This window comes from Eubalaena glacialis, chromosome 1 (assembly GCF_028564815.1).
Source record: "Eubalaena glacialis isolate mEubGla1 chromosome 1, mEubGla1.1.hap2.+ XY, whole genome shotgun sequence".
NCBI lineage: Eukaryota > Metazoa > Chordata > Mammalia > Artiodactyla > Balaenidae > Eubalaena > Eubalaena glacialis.
In genome coordinates, this window is record NC_083716.1 from 5,011,688 (window position 1) to 5,028,659 (window position 16,972).

Consider the following 16,972-nt stretch of genomic DNA (forward strand, 5'->3'; position numbering starts at 1 on the left):
TCCTCTCAATGACAACTGTGTTTTTAAAAGGAAACTCAGAGGATGAGAAAATGTCACCCCCAATACTTAGAAAAGAAATCCAACCATTTCATCAAAAGTGGAAACTTGCTTCCAAACCCCTATTTTTAATTCACGAGATGAGGCAAGATGCCTCCTCTTTTGACTTGGGCACAAGGCAAAGTGCAAACTTCGTCAAGGCGAGGTTATTTTAAGGGAAAAGAAGACAGAGCTCCAGCTGAAAAGAATCCCAGAGCTTCATACATCACATGGGCTGTCGGCTATGTGCCCCCTTTGCTGACGCTGCCAGGCTGCTTCATGGCTTTCGAAGTGGTTAATGTTGGTTAATACTGGCTCCCTCACTCTGACTACATTTTCCTGAGAGCAGGGCTTCTATTTTAGACACACCCTCCATAGAGAAGCCTGGTAATTTTCAGTGCAGTGCTTGAACTAAGGGCTTTATTGAAAATTACTAGGCCTCAACCAAACACAATAAGACAGACAATTCAGAGCATCTTCAGGACAGAACGCTCGACTGCCACGATAAAACCCGAGAGCAGGCTTTCCGGAGATGCAAAAACAGGTGGTAAAAAGAGAAAGGAAAAGGAGCAAGGAGTAATTATTAGCCCAGGAAGGAAGAAGTGCAAAAGAATGAAAAGGGAAACAGATGGAAATGACGTTTTTTGGAGAGAAAGAAACAGATGAAAAGACCAAAAGCTGGGCTGAAAGACATTCAAAACTTTTTTAAATGGTGGAAAAGCAAAAATAAAAGAATGATTTTTGTGAAGAAGAAATACAGAAAGATAACAGAACATAATTCAAAAACCGGAGTGTCCACTATGAAGGAGCAGAAAATCCATTCAGCGGTGCTGCTTTCAGAGCACAAAGGTAGACAGACTTTTAATACAGTCTGACCCCAGTCTCTGGCGGGTGCCCTGGGTTGTCCCTGCAGGTGCTGGCATCCAAGGGATGGGGTGGGAACCCGCTCCTTTAAGGGCCTGCGCTCACGGTCTCCAGGACACAAATCTGCCTTGGGTTCTGTAAGTCCCTACTTCCCCTGAGTAGCTGCATACATTTAAAACAGTGAAAATTAGCTCTAGGATGTGTAAAGTTTCCACCTATTAAGGACATAGTGAAGATTTCCTTAATCACATAAGGTGACGGCCTGTATCACTGGCGCTATAACTGAGTCATACTTTTGCCAGGCTCAGGTACCGGGTAGAGTCCATTTTACAATTGTGTGGTCCTCAGCCATCACTGGTCTTCAAGTCCAACTGTAGTATTAAGGCCCATTACCCAAATATATGGTTTTAAACCAAAATTGCAATTTTTTTCCCCTAAAATGAAACACGTGTAAAATCAAACCCAAGAAACTCCTGTGATTTAAATACTCATGCACTGCAGGAGAACATTTAGAACATGGACCTGGGATGGACCTTGAGTCAGCAGTGAAGTCAGAGCCTGTGGCCGATGCCAGACGGCCCTCCCCGCATGACCATCCCTGCCCGTTCACTTGATCCACCCCTGCAATCATTCTGACCGAGGACTTATTTCTAGCAGACGTACGGGAGTCCAGGCAGGACAAGCCGGCCCGGGTCTTGGAAGAATCTGTCTTTATTCCATCCACAACTTCTGCAATGAAGGCAGAACGTAAGCCAAGTCAGCATCAGGCTTGGGAAACGAGCCTGCGGAAAAGGCAGTCCCAAGACCGGCACCTCTGGAATGAGGAGAGGGATCTGCCCCAGGGGGCTGCCGGGCAGGAGTGGGGGGCAGGGGGGCATGCCCTTCAGACGTTTCTGGGGCTCAGAGTCTGCGCCAGGAGGCCAGACCACACACGCGAGACAAATAAGCCCCATGTTAGGAACTCTGTGGAATGTCTGAGTGATGGCGGCCTTTTCCAGTGTTTGCTCAAGCATTGGCCAGAATGTGCTTAATTCAATAAAAATGACACTGTTAACAGTGGGAGAGGCTGCACATGTCGGGGGAGGGGGGGCAGGGGTACATGGGAACTCTCCCCATCTGCTGCTCAATTTTGCTGTGAACCTAAAAACTGCTATTAAAAAATAGTCTACTTAAAAAAAGTGACTGAATACCCAGTCTGTGTGCAGCACAGGGCTCCCGAAGAGGGACAAACAGAAGTGTCAGACACAGCCTGCCCTGTCCCCAAGGAGCTCCAGTCAAAGCAGGACCTGGTGACCCAGGGGTGGACCCTGGCCCAGCTGCATTGCCATTACTGGGAGCTGCATAGAAATGCAGAGCCTCAGGCCCCTCCCAAAACCTAGTGAATCAGAATCTGCATTTTTTTTTTTTTTTTCTTTGGCCGAACCATGTAGCACGTGGGATCTTAGCTCCCCGACCGGGGATCAAACCTGCGTCCCTGTAGTGGAAGCGCAGAGTCTTAACCACTGGACTGCAAGGAAGTTCCCAGAATCTGCATTTTAACAAGATCCCCAGGGGACTCAGGGGACCATTAAAGTGTGAGATACTCAAAGGAGGGGATACAGGATACATAGAAATAGCTCCTGGACAGGGCAGGGAGAGCCCAGAGACAGGACTCTTTCTGCATGGGGGGCAGGAAAGGCTCCAAGGTGGAGACAGCATGGAAGCATGCGGAGGAGGTGGGAAGGAGTCACCACAGGAGATGGCAGGTGAGAAGGGGCCGTTCCCCATCCGGGGGAGACCACAGAAGGTCCCGGGGCTGGGAATCAACAAGCATATTCAGAAAGAGGCAAGACGCTGTGGGTGACGAGAGGGTAGATACAAGGGCAGAGCCCTGCTGTAAGGGGCCTCACCTGCCAGGTAGAAGCCTGGATCTGCCTGTAGAGGAGGTTGGGGGACCCTGAGGTTTGGGCATCCTTGGAGCGATTCAAGCTATGATGCCGTGGCCACTTTGTTAGAGCCCAGAATGGTGGCCCGGGGAGCAGAATGGCAGGGATGGATGTGGGTGACGCATCTTGGACTGGGAGCCCAGGGAGGCTGAGAGCTCACGGGGAAAACACGCCGGATGAGCTGACGTCTGCTCCGAGACCCACACCGTTCAGCAGCGTCCCAGGCAGAACCCGGCCAAGACGGTGCAGACCTTAGAGCCAGTCGGTCGGTGACACTCATCCCCGAAGGCACGCGGACACACAAATCACAGTGAGAAAACGTGGCTCATCCTTAAGAGCTTGGGAAACCAACAATAAGATTACAATAGACTTTGGTCAAAGCACAGAAGAAAACAACTGAGAGGCAGAATTCTAAATTTTAAAAATAAAATACATTCAGTACCAGAAAACTCCATCTTGCTCCAACAAAGCTATGTTGCTTCTTCCTGATTTCTTATGGTTTATCTTCATAACTGCCTCTGTTTCTACTCTTTCCTTCCCTCCCTACCATGTGCCTTGTCTGTATTTCCTTCAGAGGATCTTCTGTTCATAAAAGAGCCCCTCACATGCCCGTCCCTCCAAATCCCCTAATGCTAAGAACAACCATACTCTGGACACTTATTTCAAATTACAGAAATGACACTGGGTCACAAGAAAAAAAAAACCCAATTTTGGTGCTTGTGATCATGCTTCCCCTTGTCATGCTGATGTACATTCTATTATCTCCTGGCTTTGGTTCCCATTTCCTAATTCTCTTAGATTTATTTCAGTTTTTCAAAATATTCATTTAGTGTAAGGAATATATCCCAACAAGCACGTAGCGATGCCGCTGCCTGTGATGACCCCAAAGGACATGCAGTAAAGCTTCGATTTACCAGCAGCCTGTGGATGGATGTGCTAGCAGATACCGTTCTCAACAAAAGCAAAGTCTTTGGCTCAGAGCTGCACTCTCCAGTGGAACCATCAGTCAAGATACATGTACAATTTTTCTAATAGCCACAATTTAAAAAGTGGAATTAGGGACCTGGTGGCGCAGTGGTTAAGAATCCGCCTGCCAATGCAGGGGACTCGGGTTCGATCCCTGGTCTGGGAGGATCCCACATACCACAGAGCAACTAATAAGCCCGCGTGCCACAACTACTGAGCCTGCGCTCTAGAGCCCGCGAGCCACAACTACTGAGCCCGCGTGCCACGACTACCGAAGCCCAAACACCTAGAGCCCGTGCTCCGCAACAAGAGAAGCCACCGCAATGAGAAGCCCGCGCACCGCAATGAAGAGTAGCCCCCGCTCGCAGCAACTAGAGAAAGCCCGCGCACAGCAACGAAGACCCAACGCAGCCAAAAATAAATAAATTTATTAAAAAAAAAGAAAAAAGCTTCAAAAATGAGCAAACTCTTAAAAAAAAGTGGAATTAATTTTAGTAATATTTACTATACCTGAAGTATTCTTTCAAATGTAATCAATAACACAAAATTAATGAGATGTTTGACAGGCTGCCATTAACAAAGTTCCAAAGATTGGATGCCTTAAACAAATTTATTTCCTTACAGTTCTGGAGGCGAGAAGCCAAGGCCGAGTTGTCAGAAGGATGCTTTCCTCTGAGGCCTCTCTCCTTGGCCTGTGAGACAAATTCCCACCCTGTGTCCTCACCTAGTCCTTGCTCAGTGTGTGTCTTTGTCCTAATCTCCTCTTCTTATATGGAGTTCAGTCATATTGGATCAGGCCCTATCTCCAAATAGTCACCTTCCGAGGTACTCGGGTTAGGGCACCAACACATGAATTTCTGGTGGACACAATTCAGCTCGTAACAACAGTCTCTTGTTCACGCTGAGCCTTAGAAATCCAGTGCTGCTGTACGCTGATGGTGCGTCTCAGTTTGGACTGGCCATGTTTCAGGTGCTCGTGGCTGCATGGGTCCTGTAACTCTTGTAGCAGACAGCTCAGGTCGGAGCCCCCCAGAGGGCTGGCTCCCTGGGCACCTCTACCCAGAGGACCCCACAGTGAGCGGCCTTCCTTCAAGTTCCCATGGGCTGAATCACTTGCCAACTATCACCCATTTCAAGATATTTTTTTCCCCAAGAATCGACAGAGGAGTATGGATAAAGGAGAGGTGGTATATAAACACAATGGAGTAGCACTCAGCCAAAAAAAAGAATGAAATAATGCCATTTGCAGCAACATGGATGGACCTAGAGATGATATACTAAGTGAAGTAAGCCAGACAAAGACAGATATCATATGATATCACTTGTATGTGGAATCTATGAAAATGATACAAATAAACTTATTTACAAAACAGAAATAGACTCACAGACATAGAAAACAAACTTATGGTTACCAAAGGGGAAGCGGGGGGGAATAAATTAGGAGTTTGGGATTAACGTGTACACACTACTATATATTAAATAGATAACCAACAAGGACCCACTGTATAGTACAGGAAACTCTACTCAGTATCTTATAATAACCTATAATGGAAGAGAATCTGAAAAAGAATATATATACATACATACATATATATATATATAACTGAATCACTTTGCTGTACACCTGTAACTAACACAACACTGTAAATCAACTATATTTCAATTAAAAAAACCAAAAAACAAAACTTCAGTCTGGGCACGGAGTACAGAAATGTGTGCATCTAGTCCTTCCCAACGTGAAGTTCTGAATCTGCAGCAACGACCTCAGCCATTGTCTTATTCCAGAGAAGGCAGGAAGGATGTTCTTTCTCAAATCACCGCATATACCCACACCTGGCAGGTATAACAAGACCATGTCTCGGTCTTGTTTCCTAAATGAATGTGATTCTAAATCTGGCAGGAAGAGGCAAACTTACTTTCTGCTGTGACATCCTGCCGCCCCGACTCCCCACCTGCTGAGACTTCGGGCGTCCTGGCCACAGGGAGCTGGAACCAGTTCTCAGGTGCTACTGCCCCTGCACTGCCCAGCCCGGTCACGTCGTTCCCAACCCCTCCCTAACCCGAGGAAGAAAGAAATTCAACTACGGAGGAGCTGGCCCAGCACCAGTTTCTGGAGATAGCTCTATTCTCGCATGTCCAGTTGTGGGAAGCTGTGCAACTGGGGGATGAGAGGGAATATTACCTTTTTAGAACATACATATACTTAGGTAATTTCCACGTGTCTTGAGAGCCCTAGGTTAGAACCGCGCCTCACTTGTCCGATTAAACGTCCTGGTAGTTTACCTGGTTTACCTGGTAGATGTAGGCGCTACGTACATTGCCTTCCCTTCCGGGCACTTCCCCATCCACTGAAGCTCGTTGTGGCCGCGTGATCTGCTTTAGTCAATGACACGAGCACAAACGCATGTGTCATTTCTGGGCCAAGTGTGTAGGGGCCGGGCAGTGACTTGCTGTCCCTCTGAGGCTGCATTCCTTTGCGTTGGGACCTCCGCTCACCTGGGTCCCCAGAAGTGAGGACGGACTGGCAGCATGAGTGAGAAATCAATCTGGGTTGCGTAGCACCACTGAGACAGTGAGAGGTTGCAACCCCAGCAGATTCGAGCCCATCCCAGCTCATACAGAAGATGGATACTTACTTCCTTCTGTTACTTTTTCCCCAGGAAATTTAATGCTCGTTGATGTCAAAACGATTTTTTTTTTTTTTTTGCTTTGCGGCTCATCATCCAGGTACTTGAAATTTCGTTTGATGAAATTTTCTCCCTCACCCTCACGTTAGCCTCAGAAAGATGCATGAACTTCTGTTTCTTTTTAATGTTCTCGTGGAGAAGTTATGGGCATTCAAAAATGGCTTTTCAGTCTCTTTTGCCAGTACGCCTCTAACAGCTGCCGTGAAGACAATTCTCCTCAGTTTTGATTAACAAGTTCAATCAAGTTGAACATTCTTGACTCCAGGTGAGCTAAGTGCTCACTTTACCAGAGCCATCTTTCTGGCTCCTCCAAAACACAGAAACATGTGAGAACATTCCTTCAGCCCCTTTCTCTTTTTGTCTGTAATGCTTTATCACTTGAATTCGCTTTTTTTTCAAAACCAGGATTTCTCAACCTGGCCACTACTGACATTCTGGGCTGGATAGCTCTGTGTGGTGAGGGCCGTCTGCCTTGTAGGACGTTGAGCAGTATCCCTGACCTTGACCCACTTGATGCCAGTCACATCCACACCCCCAGGCATGATAACGTGAAAGGGTCCCGGTTGAGAACCACTGTTCTAAACTGAACATGTTCATTTTTTTCCCTCCGTATGAGGCGACTTTGGCTAAAAACCAAACCAAACCCACTTGGTTCCTCAATTTATTATTTATTGAAGGCCAGCTGTCCTGCTGTCCATGAGCACCTCTCATGTGTCCGAAATCACCCTTAAATGCTGAGTATTCACTCATTTGTTTGTGCATTCTTTCACTGATTTCTTTGTTCATCTAACGAACGCCCCTGTGTTACGTGCCCGGCTCTGTCTGAGAGTTACATGTGTTGTGAGGGATTACACGTGTGCGGCCTCTATCTTCACAGAGCTCATGGCCTATGGGAGACTCGCTAAAGGAATACACGTGCAAATCTACTGTTGCAAGTTGTGGTAAGTGCTATACAGGAAAAGAAGAGGACATTGTGGGCATCGGAGCAGAGGTGACATTAAGCTGGATGAGGACAAATGAGCCGAGGGCAGGAGCAGAAGAGGCCTGCCAGGCAGAGGCAGGAAGGGCTGGTGTGGGTGAGGACCCAGAGGGGGTGGTGTGGCCAGAATATAAGGAGCGAGGCGGGGAGGAGAGCTGAGACGTGGCTGGAGGGATCTCGGGGCCAGTGCTGTCAGAGGACGTGAGAACCCAGAATGGCTATCAGCAAAGGCACACACTCTTTCAGCCCCAACGACCTCTGGCCCTCAGGCTTCCTGGGCCTCTCTGGGGTCCCACCTCCTGTTCTGCCCCTTCCATAACACCTGATTACCCTTCTCAAAAACATAATAAGCCAGAAAGCCATCGGGGGAAGGAATGGATCCACTTTTTTAGCAGTTTGTGGAGAAACGGAATTCCCCTGGCTAAGCTAATAAAATTTTAGCAATTGGCCTTAATTGTGAAACCATCTCATTTCTATGAAGAAATATATTCTGTTTCACTATAGGACCAGGTGTAATTCATAGACCATTTCTAAGTGGCCTCTGGCCAATCCTCATGCTATTCTGAATATTTTGATTTTTGTCCCATGTCAAGGACCCCAGGGAATAAATAAAACACACACGATCTTTTCAAAAGGGTTCGGTTTATGTCAACAGCCACAAAAAGGGTCAGCCATCATCCTTTCCTGATATGGGTGCTGCTGGGGGTAGAACTGGGTCCCCCCCAAAAGATATGTTGAAGTCCTAACCCTTGGTATCTGTGAATGTGACCTTATTTGGAAACAGGGTCTTTGGGCATAATCAAGTTAAGATGAGGTCACACTGGATGGCGTGGGCCCTAAATCCAATAACCGGTGCTCTTAGAAGAGGACGATTTGGACACAGTGACACACAGGGAAAAAGCCACACGAATACGGAGGCAGGAACTGCAGTGATGTGTCCACAAGCCAAGGGCTGCCGGCATCACCAGACACTAAGAGAGAGGCAGGAAGCAGATTCTCCCCCTGAATCATTCTCTCTCAGAGAGCACGGCCCTGCCGACACGCTGACTTTGGTTTTATAGCCTCCAGAACCGTGAGAGAACAGATTCCTGCCCAGTGGGTAGGCCTATGTTACCGCAGCCCTAAGAAACGAATACAGGTACCGTCGTGGAATTCTCTGTTCACTCTTCTCAAGGTTAAAAAAAAAACAAAAAAAAAAAGGCTGATAACTGAGATGAGTTAAGAATCCTGATGTAGGCACAGAATGAGCTTCGAAGTCACTTTGGTGGCAGATTTTAAAAACTTCTTAACTGAAGGAGCCCCTTTTTTTTTAATAGTTACTATTTATCTGAATCACATGAACTACAGTGATGAGGTCTATTACTGGCTGATTAAAATGATGGCAGGTTTCCTTTTAGTAGAAGTCAACAGATTAAATAATTTTGTTTGAGCCAGTTAATGGAGAGGCCACCAACATGAGCGATATTGGTCTTGCCGTGGGGTTAACATTTTGTTGACAACAGAAAAACGCAAACTGTCAAAGGAAAGCATTAGCTCCAGCGTAGCCAGAAATTCCCCCAAATCAGCGTCCCAGCCTGGGTTCTCTCTGGCAAGGACTATGAAAATACTTGCGCTTTTCAGTCCTAACTTTCAGCAGAGCATCTACAAAAGGGTGACTGAGTTTTTGTTTTTTTGGTAGGATTTCTACTTAGAAGTGCCAGCGGGAGGGCCATGCATAAAACCTTCAGATATACAACCTGTAACAAATTTCTGGTACCACAAACACCATGTGTTAAAAAGTGTGTTTAGAGTCCAACCTCCGATCTGTTTAGTAAGAAGGCGCCTGTGTCTGGCAGAGCCGGTGTGAGACCAAGAGACAATCCTTCCCAGCCGCCGGGATAATCAAGAGTTTTGGCCGGAACTTTGAACACACACCGAGATAGTGAAGAGCCAGACGAAAAGCACAGACTATGGCGCTGAAACGGATTAATAAGGAACTTAGTGATTTGGCCCGTGACCCTCCAGCACAGTGTTCTGCAGGTCCAGTTGGGGATGATATGTTTCATTGGCAAGCCACAATTATGGGACCTAATGACAGCCCATATCAAGGCGGTGTATTCTTTTTGACAATTCATTTTCCTACAGACTACCCCTTCAAACCACCTAAGGTTGCATTTACAACAAGAATTTATCATCCAAATATTAACAGTAATGGCAGCATTTGTCTCGATATTCTAAGATCACAGTGGTCTCCTGCTTTAACTATTTCTAAAGTTCTTTTATCCATTTGTTCACTGCTATGTGATCCAAACCCAGATGACCCCCTAGTGCCAGAGATTGCACGGATCTATAAAACAGACAGAGATAAGTACAACAGAATATCTCGGGAATGGACTCAGAAGTATGCCATGTGATGCTACCTTAAAGTCAGAATAACCTGCATTATAGCTGGAATAAACTTTAAATTACTGTTCCTTTTTTGATTTTCTTATCCGGCTGCTCCCCTATCAGACCTCATCTTTTTTAATTTTATTTTTTGTTTACCTCCCTCCATTCATTCACATGCTCATCTGAGAAGACTTAAGCTCTTCCAGCTTTGGACAATAACTGCTTTTAGAAACTGTAAAGTAGTTACAAGAGAACAGTTGCCCAAGATTCAGAATTTTTTAAAAAATGGAGCATGTGTATTATGTGGCCAATGTCTTCACTCTAACTTGGTTATGAGACTAAAACCATTCCTCACTGCTCTAACATGCTGAAGAATCATCAGAGGGGGAGGGAGATGGATGCTGAGTTGTCACATCAAAGGAAGCAGCATTATTCTAACAGCATCCATTCTTGTTTAAGCCTTCCACTGTTAGAGATTTGAGGTTACATGATATACTTTATGCTCATAACTGATGTGGCTGGAGAATTGGTATTGAATTTATAGCATCAGCAGAACAGAAAATGTGATGTATTTTATGCATGTCAATAAAGGAATGACCTGTTCTTGTTCTACAGAGAATGGAAATTGGAAGTCAAACACCCTTTGTATTCCAAAATAGGGTCTCAAACATTTTGTAATTTTCATTTAAATTGTTAGGAGGCTTGGAGCTATTAGTTAATCTATCTTCCAATACACTGTTTAATATAGCACTGAATAAATGATGCAAGTTGTCAATGGATGAGTGATCAACTAATAGCTCTGCTAGTAATTGATTTATTTTTCTTCAATAAAGTTGCATAAACCAAAAAAAAAAAAAAAAAAAAAAGTGTGTTTACAACGCTGCAAGAAGGTGCACACAAAGATGAAAACACCGGAAAAACTGCATTTTTTTTTTACCTTGCCTTTGTCGAAGTAGTGGATGATTTCCTGGTAGAGCCGCTCTTTCAGCTGTCCCTGTGTTGTCGCCTGGTACCCGTCCCGCTGGGTGAGATGGGCCGCGCACACGTCCTCCGACCACTGAGGCAAAAGCAAAGCGTGAGCGGTGCCAGGTGAGGGCACGGCCAGGGCGACCGTTTCCCTACCGTCAGGTCAGAATGCACAGTAAGCCCTGAATTCGGTGTGGGCACTCGGGCCATGATTCCGGGGATCGTTGGAGCTGCTGCCATCAGGCTGTCGGGTCTGGAATTGAGGGCAGAACCTCTGTGCAGAGGCCTCAAGACGAGTGAAAGAAAGAGAAAGGCAAAGCTGGGTCTAGATTCACACAGAAGAGAAACCCAGCAGGTTCTGGACAGCACAGAACTGTCAGCTTGCCCATGATGCCTTGGAACCTTCCAGATGAATGAGGAACCGGGTGATCTGTGGCTGCCTCAAGTGGGGCATCCCTGGGCGGTGGCCTCAGTCCTGTGCTGCTCAACATTTTAATCAACAGCAGAAGGCACATGGATTCCACTTACAGGTCGTAAAGAAAGCTCCTTACAGACAGGGAGGTGTCTTGGGATCTTCAGCTCTAGGCACATTGCCTGTCGCAAAGGCAGGGCTTGGCCAGCGTTTGTGGACGTGACAGTGGACTTATGGGATGAAAGAAGGATGCATCAAAGTGAGGCAAGCTCATTTGACACCTAAACTCCTAAACTTATGCTCAAGAAATCAACGGCACTAAATATAGGGTTCAATAAACTTCAATATTTGATGGGGACCTACTATGTGCAAGGCACCAGGTCAAAGATGAGTCAGAAGATGCCTGCTCCAGAGAGAGTGCTATTACAAATTAGAGCACAGTGGTATATAATAACTCTGCAGAAAAGATTTCATGGGCAATTTAAGGGCGGGAGGCAGGACGAGGGGGTCTGGGGAGGCTCCTTGGAGGAAAGAATCAGGATGGGCTCACGCATCAGTTGGACTCAGGAGGTGGGTCTTGACCCTGTTTTAAGATAGGACAGTGAGGATGCTACCAAGAAAGCAGCAGACTTGCAGGCTGCCTGGACCACACGGGGGTGGGGGGGTCCCCACTGGACTCAGGGCTGGCCAGGCCGCATCTGGAGCAATGGGACCAGCTGTGGTGCCACATTTTAGGGGTCATGACAAATGGACAGGAACCACTGGGGCAGAGGGCAAAGGCCCCAAGGGACAGGCCTGCAAAAGTGCAAGACTCCCTAAGGGGCGGGCTCTCACAGCACACACCCCCTCCCACCTTCCCGAAGCCAGAGGGGCTCTGGAGCACTCCGTGTCGGACCTCAGGGCTCCAAAGAACAGGGTGAAAGGGCCATGGGGCCAGATGGGCTCTCCAGCACCTGGAGTGTCAAGTAAGAATGAGAAACCTTTACGCTGCTGCAAATTCTTTCACCTTCAAATGAGAAGTGCGTAGCCCAACCATAACTGAGAGTTTACAAACTCAATTAATTGTGGCATTTTCACCACATGGCCAGATTTCTACTTTTATGAAGGGTAAAAGTAAAATTTTACATGATTCTGAAATGTAACTACAATAAGATAAATAAGAATAAGAAAGTTTGGATGCCAAATAACTTCCTTGGAGTTTAAAATCACCTAAAAAAATATTGAATGGAGAAGCAAAACTCCTTTATACCTTCCACTGAAACAATGAGTTGAAATAACTTGATTGCTAGGCGAAAGGCTGATGTTTTTATTGCCCTTGTTTTTTTGACAAAATAGCCTTGATCAAAAAAAGAAGACCCTATTTGAGGATTTTTACTTAATGAACAAGAATATATCAATCATGGTGAAGAATTTTCATAAAGATACAAGTAACGTTCTTTAGTACGTTGATTAACCAGCATGAATTCACATTTACTGCAATATCAAAACATATTTAGGACAAACTGCAAAATGTAATGATGTAAAAGATATGGAGAGCGATTATGTGGCATCTAACTGGAAAATTCAAAACCCCAGTGGAAATAATAATGCAATTGGGCCGATTGATTTGGGTTGTGAAACATCCTTGTACTGTTTGTGACAAACCCGTCTGCGCTCAATAAGTGCAATGATTAAACAAATGATACTTCATACACATATATCTACTTTCCATTCACACGCCCGTAGAAAAGTTTATGTACTATGAGAGAGACTAAGGGTGACCAAGCAGCTTGTCAAGCCCATTTTAATTTCCCTGGTGTAAAAGAAATATCTTCGTAGTTTCAAAATCACCTTGTTACTAAAATTTGGGTTTCTGGGTTTCCCTGGTGGCGCAGTGGTTGAGAATCTGCCTGCCAATGCAGGGGACACGGGTTCGAGCCCTGGTCTGGGAGGATCCCACATGCCGCAGAGCAACTGGGCCCGTGAGCCACAGCTACTGAGCCCGCGTGTCTGCAGCCTGTGCTCCGCAACGAGAGGCCGCGACAGTGAGAGGCCCGCGCACCGCGATGAAGAGTGGCCCCCGCTTGCCGCAACTAGAGAAAGCCCTCGCACAGAAACGAAGACCCAACACAGCAAAAATAAATAAATAAATTTAAAAAAAATTTATAAAATTTGGGTTTCTAACTAATGAAAGCTATTAGAATTCAAAGTGGGATGGCTGGTGTGAGACGCCCCAACTGATATCTCTATCTTCATAAATGACAGTCCTTAGGAGAGCTTTATATGGTGCAAAGCCAAAGGGGTACCATGGATGACTATGGATGAGGCATTCAGATTGAAACGAGTCTCACTGTGTTTTCTTTATAAGGACTCTTGTTTTCAGGCAAAGGTAAATCTCCACACTCCAGTGTCCCTAAAGCAGCTTATAAGTATGCATATCACACAAGCTACTGGAGAGTTCAGGACTGGGCGAAGGGCTGGAAGATTCTTGCTGGGGTTTCACCGCCTAACACAGCACCCTCCTTAGTCCTCTCATCACCCAGCAGACACTGCTTAATGCTCATTTTTAATGTAATCTCATCTGGTTTCCTTTCATTCAGTTTTTGGTACGTGGTGGGGGGCTGGCTTGAGTTTAGACACAGGATCCCTTGAATGAGCAATCTTTATGTAGGGACACTCAACTCAGTTCTAACTCTCATAGCTGTTCCTCTTTACCTAGTTTATAATTTTTCAATTTTTTATGAGGGTGTAATGGGAAAGATGATCTAGTGACTTGCTAAAGTTTTGAAGTATAAAACTAGAAGTTGTAAAGAATTCCCTCATCTATCCACCTACCTACCCACACATCCATACACCCACACATCCGTCCATCCACCCACACATCCATCCATCCATCCATCCACACATCCATCCATCCACCCACACATCCATCCATCCACCCACACATCCATCCATCCACCCACACATCCATCCATCCATCCATCAACACATCCATCCATCCATGAATCCATCCATCCATCCACCCACACATCCATCCACCCACACATCCATCCAACCACACATCCATCCAACCACACATCCATCCATCCACCCACACATCCATCCACACATCCATCCATCCATGAATCCATCCATCCATCCACCCACACATCCATCTTGCCATCCATCAGTACAAACAACCACCCAGTTATTTACTGTGGGTCCACTCTGTATGACCGACTGGGCTGAAGATGGATACGGGGAGAGCATGCAATGTCCAAAGCTATCTGAATAACAAAAGGACACTGAGAGCTGAAAGCTGTCATGCCAGACCTATGCTGAGGGGTAACATCCCCCAGGAGAGTCAGGCAGGAAGTCCAACATGAACTGATGGACCAACAGGAGATCTCAATGGAGCCGCTTAGAATGCACGGAGAGAAAATTCATGATCTGGTCCCTACACTCTTCGATAAAATGAGAGGTGGGCTCATCCTCTCTCTTAGCTATTGTACCACAGAAGTTCCTTCTTATTGAGGTGGCCCTCCGGCATTACTGGGTCCTGTTGGCAGGAATAAAGAATCACAGAATCTCTAACTCACTGCTGGCAGACCAATGATGGGTGTTTAAGATGCTCAGTGATAACTTGCTCTGACATCTTGCCCAATTTGCATTCAGGAGAGCCAAATCTATAATCAAAGTACTTCTTAATTATCTTCGTTTATGTCACTGCATTGAGTCAACATCCATTAAATCTTAAGTTCTAGGTTTACTGAAATTTGTCATGGAAAAATCAAATGTTAAATGATCTTATAATTTATAACGACAGGATCATGAAAGTATATGGTAATTTTTACTACCTTCAGAAGCTTCGCATGGAGAAGCAAGGTATAGGCTGCTTCAGTGTAGTTATCACATTCTTTGTGCAGGTCACAGAGCTTGTACAAATACCTGAGACGATAAAACATAGGTACATTCTTAAAGCATCACCAAATAATTTGTGTTGAGAACTGCAAGAGCTAAATTCTACCTTCAACAGTAAATCATCTCTATACTTTCTTTTTACAATCTTCACAATGCATAATGCCTTGGAAGCTTCTGGTACACAAAGCACTAAGAAAAACCAACCAGAGTAATACACAATAGATATATTTTTAAAATTTAAGTCCTCTCTTTTCAGGACAAAACTGAAGACGGCACAAGGAGGTGGAATTATACTTCAAGGTTTCTCATTCTTTCTCATCTTTTCCAGAGTTTTCTTCATACAATTGAAGTGAGAGTACACAATGTTTGATTGTGATTTCTTACATTTCTATTGAGTCCAAATATACACACACACAAAATCCATAAAATACAAATCCATAAGAATAAAGAGCTCCAACAATCACAGCGAACGTGATCAAAAGAATTCCTCTGCCATAAAGAAATAAAGGTTGCTTTTCTAATATAAAGCAACCTACATCTTTTTTTTTTGTATACACTTTTTTTTTTTAACATCTTTATTGGAGTATAATTGCTTTACAATGGTGTGTTACTTTCTGCTTTATAACATATACATATGTTATACATATACATATATCCCCATATTTCTTCCCTCTTGCATCTCCCTCCCTCCCACCACAGCCTACACTTTGGATAAAAGAAACTGATTGTTTCCTCAAGGTTTATTATATTCACATGGTACTGTTTTTAAAGGACAAAGTTAAAAAGTCTTAGAAAGCAAAAGTTAGAAAATCATGTTTTTGTTTACTCTTTATACAAATAAATACACTAGAGACTTAACAAAAAAAGAAAGAAAATAATGCTTAATGTAACTAATCTATCATTAAACTCTAATGCCACATGGATTATATAATTATTCTGGTCTCATAAGTGGTAATCTTACTAAAATTTGACACTGGCCCTTAAGAGTGACCAAGAAGGAGAGGGTACCAATCATAGCCCACCAACCTAGAGAAAAAGGCAAGTGAAGGAGAAAAATCCAGAAGAAAATACGAAACTTGAGAATTTGGTACCCAGGTAAGAATAGACTGAAAATTTATAATATTGCCTTATTTCTGATAAAGTTAAGACTGGACTTCTCATTTGATCATACGGCTTACTGTGAAACAATAAAATCTGTGGCAGTGCCTTTTTTCTAAAGGGCCATAAAGGTCGGTCAAGAGGAACAAAACCCCTGTGAAATAATACTTTTCTTCTGAGCTGGCTAAGGATGCCCCCCACCCCAAACCTCCGCATCAGCACGGACAAACTGCACCAGGCCTGATGATACTTCTGGGAGCTCCACCAATTTCAAACTCTAGCCTTCACGATTTCCTACAAGATCAACCCCTGTGGCTATAAAACACTTTTTAGCATGGACTTGACAAACAGCAATTATCATAAACAGGTCGAGGGTGCAGACGAGCCAGATGCTCACATACCTTATATACATTTCTTCTCTTTCAATCTCTTTGTAGAAATTCTGAAAAATCAAAAAACAACACTGTTTTAAGAAACCTGTTCTATAAAAGGTGTCACATACGCATTAAAAATCCACAGTTCTTCAGCCTGTGTCAAACACAGCCAAATGGACCCAGATCTTTGGATATGAACCATAAATTCACATAAAATGCAAAAACACCTTACACTGCTCTTCATTTTTTTTTTTTTTTGGTTGGGGGGGTGATTCTAATGAATAAACTTCCTATACTTTAAACAGTGTAGTGTGTATATGTTAATCCCAAACTCCTATTTTATCCCTGCCCCCCACTTCCCCTTTGGTAACCATAAGTTTGTTTTCTAAATCTGTGAGTCTATTTCTGTTTTGTAAATA

General features: G+C 44.7%; 2 protein-coding genes across 3 annotated transcripts in view; one reads left to right on the top strand and one right to left on the bottom strand.

Annotated features, from left to right (window-relative positions):
• Positions 1-16,972, bottom strand: part of DOCK1 (dedicator of cytokinesis 1) — a 518,791-nt gene that overhangs the window by 55,383 nt on the left and 446,436 nt on the right. For both annotated transcript variants that reach the window (XM_061183775.1, XM_061183829.1), the window contains exons 36-38: positions 16,581-16,621; positions 15,018-15,108; positions 10,762-10,881 (exon numbers count right to left, since the gene is read on the bottom strand). In XM_061183775.1, coding sequence (XP_061039758.1) covers positions 10,762-10,881; positions 15,018-15,108; positions 16,581-16,621 — 252 coding nt within the window. The remainder of the gene's footprint in view (positions 1-10,761; positions 10,882-15,017; positions 15,109-16,580; positions 16,622-16,972) is intronic.
• On the top strand, positions 9,252-10,663 carry LOC133092628 (ubiquitin-conjugating enzyme E2 D3). Its single transcript, XM_061192136.1, has one exon. The coding sequence runs from the start codon at positions 9,407-9,409 to the stop codon at positions 9,848-9,850; it is 444 nt and encodes a 147-aa protein (XP_061048119.1). The 5' UTR covers positions 9,252-9,406; the 3' UTR covers positions 9,851-10,663.